Here is a 19,881-nt window from a genome sequence, read left to right on the forward strand (position 1 = left end):
GACCCCACCAACTGCGTGACAGAGCCAGGGTTTAAATTCTAACATGCTGGCTTCAGATTTATGGTCATTACTACCACACCATACTGTGTTTTCAGTAGAGTGTGATAAAATAAAAATAGCTCTGTCATGATCCTTTTTTGTGTTTTGAAATGTTACGTGAGAATTCTTCAATTTCTCCCTATCTTATTCAACACAGTACACAATGGTACCATTCTGTCATTTTAAGGACAAAGAATCTAACAATTATTAATTTTAAAGGTGAGGAATATTTACTTTTGTCTTAGCAAAATGGGTTGTATTCCTGATTAGTGAGGCAGATACATTTCTTCTTTCATATAAATTCTGTTCATTGCCCTTCCTTGGATCTCTGAGTACTTTCTATTTAAGAGTACTCTCTGTTGCCTTCAGCAGCATATGGAGTTAAAAAGAAACATTCTCATTTGTAACTTCAAGAATATGAATCTGTATTATAATCTGATTACACTATTCCATACTAAGAGTTAGAAGATAGCTTTACTTTGTACATATGAAAAAGGATGCTTTAGGTTTATGGAATCATCAATATAAATCTCTTACAAAAGGGCAATTTCCCACTAATATATGAAGAAATGTAAAGTTTTTTCTTCATCTCCCCAAATGTTTCTAGACTCAACAACTCTCATGTAAACATAAAAACCGGACATTTCTGCTGTTGGAGTTACTGCTTCTAGCACAGGATCTGCAATGTCATCATAATACTTTCTTGAGAAGAAGGGGACCCTGTGTGAAGTTATCAGTAATATAGCTCTATTCCTTAATACCATAATTTAGGTTAACCCAAAGCCCCAGTATCTAGTCTGCTATTACAAGCTTGGATTCTTTCTTTCAAATGCTAGTGAAGTACTGCCTTACTGAAGCAATGAAAATTTCAACTTTGGAGGGAAAGTGAGATAGAAATTAATTCATGCAAGAATCTAGAAGTGCTTTGTTTAGATTGCTTTAGCACGATATTGAAAGACACTTAATTTTATATAAAGGATAACCAGTGAAGAATTACCTGGCTTCATATACAAATGGGTTCCTCTTGACTCTTTGCCTTCTCTTCTTCCATGTCACTTTATAATTGATAGTTTCAGAAATTAAAATACTTCCTGAAGAAACTCTGCCACCCAGACCTTCCCATTAGAACTCATTTCTTGTGTGTGTATTTTTTTTTAACACCCACAGCTCGAAAAACAAAGAAAAAGATAAAAGGAATTCAGCAGGCCACTCCAGGAACGTCACAAGAAACTTCTGAAAATCCTGCTAACAAAACAATAGTTCCTGCAACATTACCACAGCTCACCCCTACGCTGGTGTCCCTGCTGGAGGTCATTGAGCCTGAGGTGTTATACGCAGGGTATGACAGCTCTGTCCCAGATTCGACTTGGCGGATCATGACCACACTCAACATGTTAGGTGGGCGGCAAGTGATTGCGGCAGTGAAATGGGCCAAGGCGATACCAGGTAAGCCTCGGAAGGGGACTTGGCGAAGGTACAGAGCTCTGTATTGTCTTCAGCAGGGGCGCTCTGGCTCTGTCATCCAAGTCCCACAACCTGCCCTGTTTTCTCCTCCTCAGTTCCGGGGCCTGACCAGGGCAGAGGCCAGAAAGCATGGGAGTGGAGAGTTTATAATAAAACTTGTACACTGCTCCCTGCTTTTCAGATTGTTGCTCAGAGCCGAGTGATTTGAGGTCAGACAAGGTCCTGTCAGAACTAGAGTCACAGGATCTACTCAGAATTCCTTTTTCACCCAAATCTAGGGCAAGCACATGTAGAATACTTCTCAGAACTCCATTGGTTTTCCTTCAGTGTATCACTTTTAAAACTCAGGGTAAAATTGGTAAAAACCTGGTACGGTGACACTTTGTCAGGGTGTACTAAACTCTTAACTAGATAAATGGAATGGAAATCTGAGCTCATCTCATTTTTAAGATCATATGATATTGAAGTCTCCCTGTTGGAACTTGGTGTGGAACAGCAGAGGTCCACGTCTGTGTCAGCCAGACTTTACAGCTGCAGATTTGATAAGCTTATGTTCACTCTGATAGAGTAGAGACAGAGCAAGAATGAAGTACCCTGACTTCCTGTCATTCCTACTCTGTCAAGAGGGAAAGAGGTGTAACTATCAGGGGACATTTTTAAAACTAAATTCATTGAGTAATGTACCAAGTCAGGACTCAATTTGCTTAAATATGGAGAAAGTGACAGTAAGTTTTATTACATTGGATGCTATTAAAAAGCACTTGTGGGAAGTGGGCTTTGATCTGAATGTGTCAGATGACAGAGGAGAGAACTATGCCCCCTCGGTGCTTCACTTTCTCTGTCAGGGGTCCCCCCAAACAAGGCTAAAGTCCTATCTGGTCTGTGGCAGTTCCCAGAGAGATAATCTTCTCTTTGGCGACTAGAGTGTTTCCTCTTACCTTTACTTCTCTTAATTCAGGATTCAGGAACTTACACCTGGACGACCAAATGACCCTACTGCAATATTCATGGATGTTCCTCATGGCATTTGCCCTGGGGTGGAGATCATATAGACAATCAAGTGGAAGCATGCTATGTTTCGCTCCAGATCTGATTATTAATGAGTAAGTTATTTGTGAGTCATTTTCCCTGTGTTCATAGGGTATTTTTAACCAACTGATGTCTTCCTGATGGATTACTATTGTGATCATTCAGGACTGAATCAATTCTCTCAGGTTTCTTGAAACTGGGCAAACTTGAAATAGAGTTGCTTATCAGTGCTTAATGGCAGGCCAAATGTGGATGTGGGGCATTATTATTACTGTCCAGGACATATTGAAAGGTACGTTTTTTAAGATTTATTTATCCATTTTAGAGAGTAAGCAGGAGGAGGGTCAGAGGAAGAGGGAGAGAGAGCATCTCAAGCAGACTCCCCGCCTAGCCCAGAGCCTAACGAGGGACTCCATCCCAGGACTCTGAGATCATGAGAGATCACGACCTGAGCCGGTATCAAGAGTCAGACACTTAACCTACCGAGCCACCATGGAGGGTACTTTTTAATACAGTTGGGGTCAACTCTGGGGTCAGTTGATCTCACTTTGAAAAGGGACAACTACAGATGAGGACATCTTTGCTGACGGGGAGGCAAAAGGATCCTTACGTCATGGCAAGGCCTACTCCCTGTTAGGACTTGGACAGTTTTTTTAATTGGGAGGGAACCAATCAAATTTTCAGATTTTATACATGAGCTATTCTTGTGTCCACTAGGCCTCTGCTTCCTTCTGTGAAGTATTTGAGGCATCCCTTCCCCGGACCTCATTGTAGTTGTTTCCTGACTAGTTTTCTGCCTCCTGTGTGTCCTCCATCATGTTGACAACTTTTTTCTTACAAAAATACAGTCTGATCCCATTACATACCTCCCCAACACGCAGATGTCCTCACAGTCTCCACCCTGCCCACCGGGTGCATACTCAGCATGGTTTCTGGCTTCCCAGAACCTGGCCTCTCTGTGTCTCTCACAGCATTCCCACTCAGAGGCTCTCAACTCAGCACCTTCTAAGACCTCTCTGCTGTATACCCCTAGCTCTGACCACTTTTCTACCTTATATTACAGTTTTCTGTGCCTACTAACTTACCTCCTTTATGAGAATGAAACCACAGAGTTCTCACCCTCTCACACACATATCCATGGTCAGAGCAGAGTAAGAAATGAAGATTTAATTGTGAGAGCTGGGGTACTTTTGACCAGAGGTCAGAAGAATCGATGAAACCTTAAAGCCCATTATTAGAGTAGTCCCATTGCACCCCATATGAGTCGATCCATTCTGAGTAGTTTGTGTTTAGAACTGGATGCCGTATGAAGAGTGACAACTTTAATTATGTCCAGAATGGCAAAGAGTATGGAAATTTCTATCACTCAACAAACGGGATGTTTGGAGGAAAGAGAAAGGCACAGTTGGGAGCAAGGAGGAGAACCTCCAGAGATACTCTTTTTTATCTTTTGGGTGAGCTAGGCCCCAAAACAATGGGTAAAAGTTCCAGAAAAGCATCTGTTGGAGCAGTGTTAAATGGAAGGGCCTGCCTTACCATGTGGTAAGCTCACATTATTTTAAGTGTTTTAATAGAGACTGGATGATACTAGCTTCAGATATTTTTAAAGACATTCTTAGGCATTGTGAAAGAAGCTGCAAGTACTGGGTTAATTCTAGATTCAGAACACATCTTTATACTGCTACTAGGTCAGTCCAAGGCCACTTATCTGGCAGGATAAATACAAACTACCTAAAGCAGAAATTTCACCTTTCTGCTATCAGGCAAGTGAGCTGCATAAAAACCTAGTCCAGAAATCCTGGCTGAACTGAATCCTGAGTTAAAGTTGGTGTTCTTTCTCTATTGGTGATACCTCTCGGTGATAGGTGAGTCCCTATCAAGTGCCAGACACTATTTTAGGAGCTTGCGCTGTAATCGTGAGCACAACAGATGAGGCCCCTGCTAACATTCCAGTGGGGAAATGAAATAAATAAACGAAATTATTTTGGGGAGCCATGATACAATAGTGTGACTGGGGGGAGGAAGGGGTGCATTCTACTTTAGATTTGGGGACCACAGAAGACCTCGGTAGGGAGCTGAGCACCAAACAGTACAGAAGAATGAGTCGTGTGAAAGGTAGGGGCTGGCAGAAGAAACGAGAGCAAAGGTTGGAACTCCCTTACGAGCTTGAGAGAAGTGGATCAAGCAGAAGCTTGTAGGCCAGGAAATGGAGTTGAAATTGTATTCCAGGAGCAAAAAGCAGCCAGTGGAGGCTTTCAAACAGAGGATAACATGGAGCATGCATTAGAGGGAACAGCGTGTACTTACCACATTCCTAGTAAGCCTGGTCCAGAGTAGCAGGGATCGAGCCAAACTTCCTGGCCGGTATGACTTACACTCTACCAGATAACGACCAGATTCAAATGCTGCCATCGAACTCTGGTTTAAATGAGCAACTGGTAAAAAGTGTTTAGAATGGATTCCTATGGAAATTAAGTACATAAAACAATCTATGGCATGCACAACAGAAAACTAATTTCTCCAGTGTGAACTTAGATCATTCAGTACTCTTTTTAGGTCCTGTGGACCCAGGAACAAGTTTCCTTTCTCACAGTTCTCACCTATAGGGAATTAGCATTAATAGCAATAGTTAGAATTTCCTTTGTAAGTTCATAGTTGTGTAAAATAAAACAAACAAGTGTACTTTGGGGGGAAACTAACTCAAACGCTGGTGTTTGTCTTTCACAGGCAGAGAATGACCCTCCCCTGCATGTATGACCAATGTAAACACATGCTGTATGTTTCCTCCGAGTTACAGAGGCTTCAGGTCTCTTACGAAGAGTATCTCTGTATGAAAACCTTATTGCTTCTCTCCTCAGGTTGGTAGAACACCTCTTGGCTTCTAAAATTCACTTCTAAGTGTGTCAGAAGTATGACATGTAAACGTGTAGAAACAGAGGTGTGTTCGTATACATCGCACCAAGTCTGTCCTTATTCCCTGCTAGTCAGATAACTTAGGGTTTTCATAAATGCCGAACTTTACAAAGGCACAGCCAATGATACCAAGATTAGTCAGACAGCTAGGTGCCGCGGGGAAAGAGAGCAGTATGGGAGCTCTGCAGGAGCCTCTGTTCATCCGGAGTGTGTACAGACCTCCTCCTCCCTGTGACCTTCAGTACCACCACTGGGTCGAAAATTAGTGACACAAGGAATAGGACTATGCCTAAGAAATTATGGTAGAAAAACAGGATGTACAGAAGGTGTACCTGCTGGCTGTTAGAAGACTGGCTGATGCAGTGCTGCTGCTGCCCTGGGGGACGGAGGTATTCCACCTAAAAAACAGCAGCAAGCATTTATCAAACAATCTAAAGGAAGTGGTGTATAAACTTGAGTGAGGCTAGTTGCGGCCAGCAAAGGCGTTACTTAGTGAACCTAGAGAGCTTTTGAAAAATACAAAGTCTCTTTTTAGTAAAAAGGTGGCATTTTCAACAACCCGTAAAAGAAGGTCTGTGAACAGTTGGTGTTATACACTTACAGGCTATTCCAACAAAAATTACATACCAGGTTAGTGTTGATAAACTACAAGGTTGATGACTGAATACTTCTTTCGTATACAAATAAGTAAATTTGCAGTGTTTCAAAAAGTGTTCTTTCCATGAGTAACTCTGGTTTCAAAGCTGCCAAATAACTTGAAGGGATGGATGTTGCACATGTAACTATCGGTTTCAGCTTTTCCAAGGCACACATATCATTAATGCCTTCATACTACCTTTGTTCTCAGAAAACCTAAAGGAAAAGATCATTGCTAGACACCTTAAGGTTACCTAACACAGCACACTTGTTAAGGATGTGAGCTTGATGTTATTTGAGTTAAACAGCTAAAATTCTGATCATATCTAGGTACAGATCAGTGCCAAATACTAACCAATCTTATTTGTAAAAAAAGGTGATTTACGTTTTATACATGCCACACTCACAGTACTACGTGTACTTTTATCATTGCAGAGGATACGAAAAACTGAACTAGTATCACTGGTTCCTTAAAAAAAAAATCAAGAAGGAATAAAATACCATTAGATATGATCAGATTTCTAGTCTGACAATACTAGAATAGGTACCCTAATCTCCCACTAAAATATGCTAGACCACCAGCCGGCAAGAACCCAAAGAGGTTAGCTGTACTCAAAGGGTATATTTCACATATGTTTCCAACCTCTGTCTTTAAACTTATTAAAATTTTAGCCAGAATACAGTTTTTTACATGTATATATACGTACATGTGAATCATGTACATAAATGAGCAGGATAAGAGGCATGAGTGAGGGAGGAGGGCTGAAACAGTGCTTTAAAACTCTTTTAAAAAGGGATCCCACTTGGCGACTAGCATAGTGAATGATTATCCTAACACATTAATAACCCATTCACAGTATACCCATTGAAAAAAAATCTCTGGGCTAAGGTAATCATCAGAGATTGACAATGGAAGGTGGACAAGAAGAGGGAAAGGAATTATACAAAGAACAGCCGAAAACTTCCCAGAGTTGTTGAAAGACACCAACCCTCCTACCTGTCCAGGCAGCTCAGTGAATTCCACATAATATACAAGTAAAATCCAACTGACTGAAAAAAGACCTTCAAAGGAGAAGCAATTTAATAACCATATAGCAGCAAAGAAAATGGAATGATTTTTTTCATAATGCTAAGGAAAAAATACTGGAAAATGAAGGTGGACTTGCAGCTTCAGCTCTTACAAGTAAACAGCTTGGATGCTGCCATTCCCATCCTCAACAAGAAGCTGAAGTGAAAATCAGTAACTTTTCTTGACTGCATCAGAGAATTGAGGTCACAAGGCAAATGACCACATCAAAATCTAGAGAAATAGGCGGACAGAAGCATCGGGAGCCAGGAACTGCTGGAACACTCACAGTAATTCTGATGAATTGCTGGAGAGAGAAGGAAGAGCTTGAAAATTAAAAACTCTGGGGGTTGTCTCCCCACACTTTCTTGGGGTTTACCTGCAGAAGCCACACCAGGTTCTCACTGTGAAGATCAGAGAAAGAGCCCCCTGTTTTTGCCCTATGAGGGAAACCGCTGTGAGAGAGCTTTATTGGACCTGAGGGAAAGGGCAGAAAGATCATTGCAGCACCCTCTTCCTTCCTGTCTCCTGTAAGAGGTGGGGGAGGAGGCTCAGAAACGCTCCTGAAGGTCATGACAACACAGATGTCATCATAAAAGGATAAGACCCACATCCCCAACACCTAACCACCCTGTAGGGCTCCAGGATAAGTAACTGGATTACAACTGCCAGAACTGCAGAGCACAGCCATTTAAGAAGGAGTTCTCGGGGAAACCCAAAACAACAAGGGAAACCAATAAAAACAGGGAAACAGATTTCAGGTTCTGTTAAACACCTCTATGGCCAACATGAGACAGTCCAGCTCCTGGCCAGATTAACATAAAGCCTCATACTAAACGCATCAATTACCTCCGCTCTGATCTATCACTATCCAGCTTTCGGGGGGAAAAAAAAAGGTACGGTATGCAAGCTAAAAAGCAACAAAAAACAGTCCAGAGAGACACAGAAGCATCGGACCCAGCTCAACTATGACACAGATGTTAAAATTATCAGATAGGGAATTTAACATAACCATGATTACTATGTTAAGGGCTCTAATGGAAAAAAACATTGAAGAACACATGGGTAATGTAAGCAGAGAGGGTGGAAACTCTAGGAAAGAAACAAAAGGAAATGCTACAGACTAAAAATACTGTAATAGAAATGAAGAATGCTCATCAGTAGATCAGACATGGCAGAGTCCCAAACTCAAATGCAAAGAGAAGGATAAAAACAAGATGGAATGGAATATTCAAGAACTGTGGGGGCCATTATACAATGTGTCACATACAAGTAACGGGGACATAAGAAGTAGAAGAAAGGAATGGAAGAAATATAGGACAATAATAATGGCTGAGAATTTTCCAAAATTAATGACAGATGCCAAAACATCAACCCAGGAAGCTCAAAAAACTCCAAAAAAGATAAATACCAAAAAATCTACATCTGGGCATATTTTACTCAAACTGGAGAAAACCAAAGAAAAAATCTTAAAAGAAGCCAGAGGGGGAAAAAACAGCTTACCCATAGAGGAACAAGAATAAAAATGACATCAGAATTCTCATCAGCAACTACACATGCAAGAAGAGAGTTGAGTGAAATATTTAGTGTTATAAAAATCAGTCTACAATTATGTATCCAGTGAAATTATCCTTCAAAAGTGAGGGTGAAATAGTCACTAGAAGACCTGCCTTGCATAAAATGTTGAAGGAAGTTCTTCAGAGGAAATGAAAATGATATAGTTCAGAAACGTGGATCTACAGAAAGGAGAGCATGAGAGGAGGAAATAATAAAGATGAAAATTCATTTTTCTTCTTATGTGATCTGAACCACAACTGTGCAAAGTAATTATAGCAGCAGTGCATGAGATGATCGATCATAACATGCAGGTGAAGGAAATGCACGACAGGAGAGAGGACCCACACATACTGTTTGTAGGCACCTGCACCAGAGATCAAGTAGAGCGGTCTTATTTAAAGGAGCTGTAGATCAGTTGTCTGTGTATATGGGGATCTCCAGGGCAAGCACTGAAAACAGCTTTAGAGATAAGTAATAATAGACTGAGAGGAGAGAATCTACAATCATACGAAATGCTCAGCAAAAACCATGGAAGGTAGAAAAGAGGCAAGGATTACAAAAGAACCAGTGCAATGAGTAGAAAACAGTGACAAACATGATAGCTCTTAACCCAAATATATCGATTACCTGACATGTGAATAGTCTAAGTGTACCAGTCCATTTTTTTTTTAATGAAGGTAAAAAGAAAGTTTGCCACCAGAGATCCTTTTAGGCTAAGGGAAAGGAGTCCCATCTCTAAAAAGGAAAAGAGAACAGAGCATCGTAAATATGTAGATATGTTTAAACTAATATTTATTGTATAAAATAACCATAGTGTTTGTTTTGAAGGGTCTAAAAAACAATTGAAATACACAATAATTACACATAAGCAAGAAGGGTAGTTTGATAAGAATGAGTTTAAATTTCAGGGGCACCTGGGTGGCTCGGTCGGTTAAGCATCTGCCTTCAGCTCAGGTCATGATCTCAGGGTCCTGAGATAGAGTCCCACATTGGGCTTCTTGCCCAGCAAGGAGTCTGCTTCTCCCTCTGCCTGCAGTTCCCCCTGCTTGTGTGCTCTCTCTCTCTCAAATAAAATCTTTTTTTAAAAAATTTCAGTAATGATGGCTAAAGATAGGAGAAGTACACAAAGTACCAAACCACCAAGTTGGGGGGTGGGGGTGGGGGTGGCAGCTGAAGCAAACATGGTAAGGAAAAGCAATCCAAACGAAATGAGGGGGGAGAGCATAAACAAATGCATGGTAAGGGAAAGTAACAAATGGTGTATAAATAGGTTTATCAGCAATTTCATTAAATAGAGAGGAGATAAAAGCTCCAAGGTAAAAAAGACCCACAAAAAAAATCCAAGACTGTATTTAAAAAAAAAAAAAAATCCAACTTTATGCTACTGACATGAGAATATTTAAATAAAGCTACTGAATGACTGATGTAAAAGGCCATACAGTAACCCAGTGATGGTAAACTTGCACTATAGGGTGTCAGATGGTAAATGTTTTCAGTTTTGTATCCACACTATCACACCTGCTCATCTCTGCTGCGTGGAGAATGAACACAGTCAACAACAGAGAGAACAAGCCTGGTTATGTTCCAATAAAACTTTATTTACAAACACAGGCTCCTGGTGGGACTAGGCCACTGGCCATGGTTTCCTGACCACTGTTTTAAACCAAAAGAAAGCTATGGCAGCTACATTTATTAGCACAGACTTTAAATTGGGGGGGGGAAAAAAGCTCTTTATTTAAAGATACTCCTTACATAAAGCATTCTCCTACCAGGAAAGTAATTCTAAGTATATGGCTTAACCACATGAAGCAAAAAATTCATGGAGCTCCAAGGATAATTAGGGGTAATTTGGGATAGATGAAATTCTTTTAAACGTAAGCACTGCATAGGGCTTCTCCCATCATTATTTTTAGAAATCGGGTAACATGCAAGAAAAAAAATTACAGATAAACTATCAGTGAAAATATTAAATTTTAATATTTAAGATATTAACAATAATTAGGTTATCTGTAATATATTAACCCATTTTTAACATGGTAGGCTCTTACCACTTCTGATTAAGTAGCCTTCGTTTTCACAGTAATACATCTTACAAGTACCAAGTATTGTTTCATAGAATCAGAATGTCTTCCTTGTTCTAGCTCTAGTCAAAATCCAGGTAGCATGATACACTACATTAACAAAATAAAAGATAAAAATCATCTCGACAGGTGCAGAAAAAGCATCTAACAAAGTTCAGCATCTATTTATGATAAAAACTTTGAACAAAATGAGTATAGAGGGAACATAACCTCAGCATAATAAAGGCCATATATGACAACCCACAGCTAACATCATACTCAATGGTGAAAAGCTGAAAGCTTTCCAAGATCAGGAATTAAGACAAGGATATCCCCTGTCATGACTTTTATTCAACACAGTATTAAGGTTCTAGCCAGAGCAATTAGACAAGAAATAAACGGCATTCAATTCTAAAAGGACTAAATAAAACTCTCTTGGCAGATGACATGATATTATAATCTTAAAGACTCCACAAAAAGACTGTTAGAACTAATAGATTTACTAACCATTCAGTATACAAAATCAATATGCAAAAATCTGTTGCAGTTTTATACACCAATAATGAACTAGCAGAAAGAGAAATTAAGAATAGAACTCCATTTACATTTGCATCAAAAATAATAAAATATCTAGGAATAAAATGTATCCAAGGAGGTGAAAGACCTGTACACTGAAAACTCTAAGACACTGATGAGACAAATTGAAGATGACAGAAATAAATGGAAAGATATTCCACATTCATGGATTGGAAAAATACTGTCAATATTGTCCATATTTCCAAATGCAATCCCTCTTAAAATTTCAATGGCATTTTTCACAGAACAAATAATCCTAAATTCGTATGGAACTATAAATAAGACCCAGAATAGCCAAAGAAACCTAGATAATGAAGAACAAAGCTAGAGGCATCACACTCCCTGGCTTCAAACTATATTACAAGGCTGTAGTCATAAAAACAATACAGTGCCAGCATAAAAAGAGACAAGAGGCACAGAGTTCAATGGAGAGATTAGAGAGCACTGACATAAACCCAGACACAGACGGTCAATTAATTTACAACAAAGTAGCCAAGAGTGTCCAGTGGGGAAAGAACAGTCTCTTCAATAAATGATGCTGGGAAAAATGGACAGCCATATGCAAAAGACTGAAAGTGGATGATTATCTTACACCATACACAAAAATTAACTCAAAAATTAATCAAAGACTTGAACATAAGACCTGAAACTATAAAACTCCTAGAAGAAAACAGAGGCAGTAGCTCCTTAACATCAGTCTTGGCGATGACTTTCTGAATCCAGCACCCAAAGCAAAGGCCAAAAAAAGTAAAAATCTGGCACCACATCTAACTATAAAGCTTCTGCACAGCAAAGAAAACGATCAACAAAATGAAAAGGCAACCTACAGAATGGGAGAAAATACTTGCAAATCCTGACTGGCCAACAGGCACGTGAAAAGGTGCTCATCATTACTAGTGATTAACAGGGAAATGCAAATCAAAGCCATATCTCATCTCACATCTATTAGAATGTCTTATCAAAAAGACAAGAAATAAGTGTTGGTGGAGGTGTGGAGAAGAGGGAACTCTGCACACTTCTGGTGGGAATGCAAACTGGTGCAGCCACTGTGGAAAACAGCATGGATGTTCCTCAAGAAGTTAAAAATAGGACTACTGCATGACCCAGTAATTCCACTTCTGGGCATTTGTCCACACAAAATGAAAACACTAACTTGAAAAATATATGTAGCCTCATATTCACGGCATAACTATTTACAATAACCAAGACACAAACAACTGAAGTGTTCATCTATGGATGAATGAATAAAGATGGGATATATATGGTATATACAGTATACATATATTCGATGGAATATTTTTCCACCATCAAAAAGAGTGCCGTCTTGCTACTCGCAACAACATGGATGGACCTTGAGGGCGTTAGGCTAAGTGAAGGAAGCCAGTCAGAAGAAGACAAATACAAGTAAGTGTAGAATCTCACTTATATGTGGACTCTAAAAACAAACAAGGAGATAGGCTTGTTTGTACAGAGAACAGACTGGTGGTCTCCAGAGGAGGGCAGATTGAAGGGTGGGAGAAAGGGGGGAAGGGGGTTAAAAAGGACAAACTTTCCAGGCATAAAATAAATAAGCCATGGCTGTCATATGCAGCGTGGTGATTATCGTTATTAGTACACTATATTATATATGTGAAAGTTGCTGAGAGTAAATTTTAAACGTTTTCATCGCAAGAAAAAATATGTTTAATATATGGTGATGGATGTTAAGTATAGATGTATTGTGAACATTTTGCAATATACACAAATTAAAAAAAAAAAAAAAAACCCTCGAGAAAGAGTAGGAGACACAGCTCAGGCAGGTTATTCTCAAATCCACAGGGCAAGTACAATTAAAACTTCTTGTTCCTAAAGCCAGTGCTTTTCCTGAATTCCAGCATTTTCTAAGATGTCAGCAACAAGGAAGTGGAGTTTGGGAAACAATATGCTCCCCTCCCTAGAAAGTGCCTGATTTTGGCTCTGACAAATCCTGAAAACTAGTGATCTGCCTAACTTTGTATTAGCCTTTAGTTCTGCTTACATTTTGACCAAATCCTTTTTTCCCTAACCATTTAACACAGAACCAGAGTTCCTAGGAACACACTTTGAGAAATCTGGCTGTGTACAAAAGTCAGTCTTTCCAGGATTCATGGACAACATGATTAACCTTCTGTTCACAGTCCTTCTCCCTGGTACCAGTTTTTGAAAAGTAATATAAAACGATTGACTTGATACCAGTTTTACAACCTAGAATCCATAAGGTATTTTCTAAGTACACAAGAGAAGGCAGATACATGCTCCCCAGCAAGGCATGACTCCAGGTTAAATCCTCCAATTTTCTATTATCCCCTAATCTCTCTTGCCTGTACTTTCCTGAGCCCATGAAATACTTGTGTTTTCATAGAATGTATTCAGAGTGTATATATAGTATATGTCAGGAAGCATGCTATTAATAACAAATGCCCTACGGGCTCATAGGCAGTGTTACCATGAGAAAATTCTTTTCTTGACAACATCTTAACCTTTTAGTTCCTAAGGAAGGTTTGAAGAGCCAAGAGCTATTTGATGAAATTCGCATGACCTACATCAAAGAGCTAGGAAAAGCCATTGTGAAGAGGGAAGGGAACTCCAGCCAGAACTGGCAGCGCTTTTACCAACTGACAAAACTCTTGGACTCTATGCATGATGTAAGTGTCAGACCTAAGTCCCAATATCTGGAATATTGTCTGGGACATTGGGTTAATTATAATTACATATAACCTGATTAATTGATTATATATAATGATACATCAATAGTTTCAGTTTTGTTTTGTTTTTTTTCCTGTTGGCGGATTTTGGTGATGGTTGGAGCTCACGTTATCAACCTCAGTTTGGCACACATTTCTCCTAAGGCCAGTTATGAAATGTTATTTCGTCTAGTCACGTGCATAGAACATCCTGATGCCAGTACAGAATTTAATAGCACTGTTTAAAAAACATCAAATTCCCCATTTTTATATGACTAATCAATTAAATTAGCATATGTCCTTCACATATTATTGTATTAGAGTTCACCGTGTAATTCTGTATACAATTCTAAAGAATCCAAAATGTGCCTGGAACCTGAGTGCCCACTTTATTTAACTGAACTTCTTTATCTGGTGGATTCCAGCAAAGATTGGTATATTCTAGGTCAGATGTATTTTCTAAATTAGAGGCCAAAAAGCATAAGATATTCCTACCAATAAGTTTTTAAGAATAATCGTTTGTATGTTTTCTCTTGCAGGTGGTTGAAAATCTCCTTAACTTTTGCTTCCAAACATTTTTGGATAAGACCATGAGTATTGAATTCCCAGAGATGTTGGCTGAAATCATCACCAATCAGATACCAAAATATTCAAGTGGAAATATCAAAAAACTTCTGTTTCATCAAAAGTGACTGCCTTAACAAGAAAGGTTGCCTTAAAGAAAGTTGAATTTATAGCTTTTATTGTACAAACTATCAATTTGTCCTGTAGCGGTTTTGCTGTTTTATTTTTTCCTGTTTTTGTCTGGTCTTTGTTTTCATTTTGTTTTAAATACGCACTACATGTGGTTTATAGAGGGCCAAGACTTGGCAACAGAAGCAGGTGAGCCATCGCTTCTCAGTGGTGGGAAGAGTAGAGAGCGATAGTAGGTGGACCCCAGAAATGAGCCGCAGTCATGGGGGGTGATCTCCACTGTCAGGGAAGGATGGCACCTAAACCCCCAGTGCCCGAAGTCTGCGTGACAAACTTTCTGCTCATACTTTTCACAGCTGGCTGGACAAAATTTTCTAGACTTTTTGTTGGTGTATTTTCCCCTGTATAGTTAGGATAGCATTTTTTGATTTATGCATGGAAACCTGAAAAAAAGTTTACAAGTGTATATCAGAAAAGGGAAGTTGTGCCTTTTATAGCTATTACTGTCTGATTTTAACAATTTCCTTTATATTCAGCGAACTATGCTTGCTCATTTTTTCTTACATAATTTTTGTATCCAAGTTATTGTACAGCTGTTTAAGATGGGCAGCTAGTTCATAGCTTTCCTAAACAAACTCTAAACATTAATCTTCTGTGTGAAAATGGGTTGGTGCTTCTAACCTGATGGCACTTAGCTATCAGAAGACCACAAAAATTGACTCATATCTCCAGTATTCTCGTCAAAAAAGCTCATATTTTGTATATATCTGCTTCAGTGGAGAATTCTCTAGGTTGTGCAAATTAACCGTCCTAACTGGTGGTAGAGCACCTAGTCCAGTGACCTGCTCGGTAAACTGTGGATGATGGTTGCAAATGACTAATTTAAAAACAAAAAAAACACCACCACCAACAACAAAAACTACCAAGAGGCCCTGTTTGCACTTAATGCCCTATCTCTGCTATGGCTAGATGGCAAGAAAGTTGGTCAACGGTCGTTCAGGACCTTTTGTTGTAGTTTGTATAAGTTCTTGAAAAAGTCAGGATTCCAGATAACCAGCTGAGAGATATGAATCAGACCAAGTATTTCCTCTCACTCAACTTGACCCCCCTAATAAATTTCCAATATGGCAAAGGTAGCCAGACACCCATTTTCACATTCCCATCCGTCACCAATTGGTCTCTCTTTCCTGGCGGTGCAGGAAAGCTCAGCTACTGATTTTTGTGATTTCGAACTGTCAGACTTCCATGTTTGTAAGACTACACATGCCTCACATCCCTCCGTGTGCCATAGAGTTTAACAAAAGTCTTGTGAACTTCTCCTCACTGTTGAGAATGATCATTTTAAACAAAATAGAAGCTGTAGTAGCCCTTTCTGTGTGCACCTTACCAACTTTCTGTAAACTCAAAACTTATATTTACTAAGCCACAAGAAATCTGATTTCTATTCAAGGTGGCCAAATTATTTGTGTAATAGAAAACTGAAAATCTAATATTAAAAAATATGAAACTTCTAATATATTTTTATATTTAGTTATAGTTTCAGATATATATCATATTGGTATTCACTAATCTGGGAAGGGAAGGGCTACTGCAGCTTTACATGCAATTTATTAAAATGATTGTAAAATAGCTTGTATAGTGTAAAATAAGAATGATTTTTAGATGAGATTGTTTTATCACGACATGTTATATATTTTTTGTAGGGGTCAAAGAAACGTTGATGGAGAACCCATATGATTTATAGTGCGTGCAAGCATTCATACAGGCAGCAGTGGTCTCAGAAACGCAACAGGTTTGCTCTAGGGAAAGAGGGACACGGAGACCGGCCCCCGTATGCTGTGAAGGCTGCCGAGGCTCAGTCCCATTCAGGTCACAGAGCGAGTCATCCTCTGCCTCCCACAGCAGGTGACCGCCCTCCTCATTCCCACAGTCTGTCCACCCAGGTATGTGGGTGGAGTCTCCCCTGGCTCAAGTGCGCAGTTGTGGGGGGGGGCGGGGACAGAGAGGTGGTGCCTGCCGGCCCACCCCCTCCCAGCACTCCCTGACAGCAGGGCTACTTCCCACAGAGCCCCTCCAGCCGTGTGGTCAACACGGGGGCTTCAGGACTTTGGCAATAAAGACGCGTAGAGGTACCAGCAGTCTGTAAATAGTGCAGAATCCCATAGGTTGCCAAATAATACACTAATTTCTTTCTATCCTACTAGAGTTCATTTCCAAACAAAATGAGTACACGTTTGTTTTCTTTGAATGCTTTTTTGAATGTTATTTGTTATTTTTCAGTATTTGGAGAAATTATTTAATAAAAAATGTAATCATTTGCCTTTTGAATGCTCTCTAAAAGGGAATGTTCCTTTTGTAATGGTTTAAATTGATCTCAAAGTATTTTAAGATGGTCTGTAACCCAGCTGGATATGAAATTTTTGGTGCCTAAGAAATACCGCTTGAATATTATTATCAATGACAGTGTTAAGTTTCAAAAAGAGCTTCTGGAAGGTAAATTATTGTTCATTATGGAAGGTTATATGGTTAAAACCAGAAAGCACATCATATGTTACTCTTATTTTAGTCCCAACTTTGGTTCTCAAGAAAATAGAGTTCAGTGAAAAAAGAGACACATGCACTTGGTCAAAAGAAAATCAACTGACATTCGTGAAACTAGGAGGCTGTATCCTACATGGAAAAGAAGTTGTGCCCTTGTGAAATAAGTGGGAAGGAAGAAGGTTATCTTAGCTATGTTTGAGTAGAGTTTAACTGAGAAAAGATCCGGTGCTATTGGAAAGCAGCTTCATTTTCTACGTAGGTGCTGTCTTGTCATCCCAAACTAAGTTTGTAGCAACTTCAGGGAGAGTTGGCAACATGCTGAGGTGACTTACAGCAAATCCTGAAAAGTATTTTTAATTACTAGTGGAAAAATGTGTCCTCGGTGTTTTTAGGCCTTGCCGGGGACACTGTTCAAGTGCTTGTCTAAAACTCTGGCAGGGGAACCTGAAGGGGCATCTACCTTCTGGAGAGGGGAAAAAGAAAAGGACATCCCAAAAGGAAAGCTAACATGACTCCTGTCTGAAGAGCTTGATAGTTAGTTAGCATCAGGTGAGCTCTGGGTGTGCGTGCAAAGGAAAGCGGACCTCGCTTCAGAACTTGGGCTGAGGGGGGGAGGGCGGGGCAGGGGGCAGTTTTTTACCTAAACCACCTCTTCTCCATCATTCTTAGTTTTGTGTTTAATACCCTAAAGCGACATCACTATGGAATGAACAATAAGATTAGACTCTGGTCTGTCGAAACTCTAGAACCCTGGCAGCCCTCAGTGAGATTTCAGTGTTGGCCGGTCACCCTCAAGACTGTAGTTGTAAATGAACGTGTTTTCACGTGCCTGGTTTGAGAGCTGGATGGGAGGAGAGGAATGTAAGGACACTTTAACCACTTTGAATGGAAGTTGCATCATTTTCCAGACTGTGATCAGTCAGCCTGGTCCACCAGGGATCAGTGACCAGGTTTTCAGGAAAGGATTGTCTTCTCTCTAGAAAATGCCTAAAAGAAGGATTTTATTTTCTGATGAAAGGCTGTATGAAAATACCCTCCTCAGATAACTTGCTTAACTACATATAGATTCAAGTGTGTCAATATTCTATTTTGTATATTAAACAAATGCTATATAATGGGGACAAATCTATATTATACTGTGTATGGCATTATTAAGAAGCTTTTTCATTATTTTTTATCACAGTAATTTTAAAAATGTGTAAAAATTAAAACCAGTGACTCCTGTTTAAAAATAAAAGTTGTAGTTTTTTATTCATGCTGAATAATAATCTGTAGTAAAAAAATGTCTTTTTATCTACACAGTGAAATGTCAGACTGTAAAATCTTGTGTGGAAATGTTTAACTTTTATTTTTCATTTAAATTTGCTGTTCTGGTATTACCAAACCACACATTTGTATTGAATTGGCAGTAAATGTTAGTTAGCCATTTACAGCAATGCCAAATATGGAGAAACATCATAATAAAAAAATCTGCTTTTTCATTATGTGACTCCAACATGCTTTTGTAGAACTCATGTAGTTCCAATTTTCCTTTTTTTTCTCCTTCTACCAAAGGCAGAGTTATCACTTCAGCAACTTTTAAGACACTGAAGTGGACACTGACACGTCAATGTGGCAATGTTTGAAGGCTAATGGGGTGGAAATCCCAAGTGAGCTTCACCCTGGTGCCAGAGACACAGACCATCCTGTCCACACCTCGAATGGTCCTATGCCACTTCCTGCAAAGGGTACAAAGGGAAGGAAGAACCCACGCCCAAGGATTCTCCCACTCTAGCAGTCTTGATCATGAAAAGTGACATTTTATGTAAACAGATGTTATCTAGCCAAAATTCTTGCCTTAATTTAAAATCATATTTAGTACATACGGCAGCACAGAGGCACAGTATAAACCATAAATTCAGAAGGGGCTCACCTGGTAAACCAGCTCTTCTATCCAACCTCCTGAGTATTTCCCCAAAGTACCTTGTGTCAGGTTAGATCCATGGACTGGATGATGTCACAGACAAACTTTCCTATAAATACTCTTTTCTCCACCACTAACTTCCTTTACCAAGAAAAAAGGCATTATGATTTAAAACCCAAGTTTGCCTTAGCCATCCTAAGGATACCAAGCATTTGCTACGTACCCGCTTTGCTAGGTGATAAATACTGCAGAAAGAGTACGAGAGAGAAAAATACTATCCCTGTAGCCTCAGTCAATCAGAATACATGATTGGAGAAATGTGTCTAGCAAACCGTTCCGCAGTGCTCAGCACTGCAGAGGCCCAGGTCCAGCAGCAGCGTGCACATACAGCACTGCCTCAGTATTCCCGGCAAATAGCAGAGCTGGAGAGCACCTTCACGCACATCACGCCAGCGAGTCCTCACCCAGTGCATGCATGAAAGGAGAAAAATTCGGAGGAAGATACTAACTCCATTTATAAAAAAGGCAACAGGCTCAGAGTTTAAGCAACTGGTTCAGAGCAGCTAATGCCTGTTTTATTGAGGTTTGAACGGAGTCTCTGTAATGAGGCCATTTATCCCATGTCCAAGAACATGCCTCTTGTCCACAAGCCTCCTGGGGAACTGGTTTTATTTTTCTGTTCTTAGATTAATGTTTTACATT

The 19,881-nt window shown here is 39.6% G+C and overlaps 1 protein-coding gene across 7 annotated transcripts in view; it reads left to right on the forward strand.

The window, feature by feature from the left end:
* NR3C1 (nuclear receptor subfamily 3 group C member 1) overlaps window positions 1-18,757 on the forward strand; it is a 125,438-nt gene extending 106,681 nt beyond the window's left edge. For all 7 annotated transcript variants that reach the window (XM_073905529.1, XM_025852295.2, XM_025852293.2 and 4 more), the window contains exons 5-9: window positions 1,207-1,485; window positions 2,462-2,606; window positions 5,260-5,390; window positions 13,846-14,003; window positions 14,582-18,757. In XM_073905529.1, coding sequence (XP_073761630.1) covers window positions 1,207-1,485; window positions 2,462-2,606; window positions 5,260-5,390; window positions 13,846-14,003; window positions 14,582-14,734 — 866 coding nt within the window. In that variant the 3' untranslated portion in view covers window positions 14,735-18,757. The remainder of the gene's footprint in view (window positions 1-1,206; window positions 1,486-2,461; window positions 2,607-5,259; window positions 5,391-13,845; window positions 14,004-14,581) is intronic.
* Window positions 18,758-19,881: the final 1,124 nt, after the last annotated feature.

The sequence above is a fragment of the Callorhinus ursinus genome, unplaced genomic scaffold (genome assembly GCF_003265705.2).
Source record: "Callorhinus ursinus isolate GAN/ISIS: 27379988/994484 unplaced genomic scaffold, GSC_fseal_2.0 scaffold23, whole genome shotgun sequence".
NCBI lineage: Eukaryota > Metazoa > Chordata > Mammalia > Carnivora > Otariidae > Callorhinus > Callorhinus ursinus.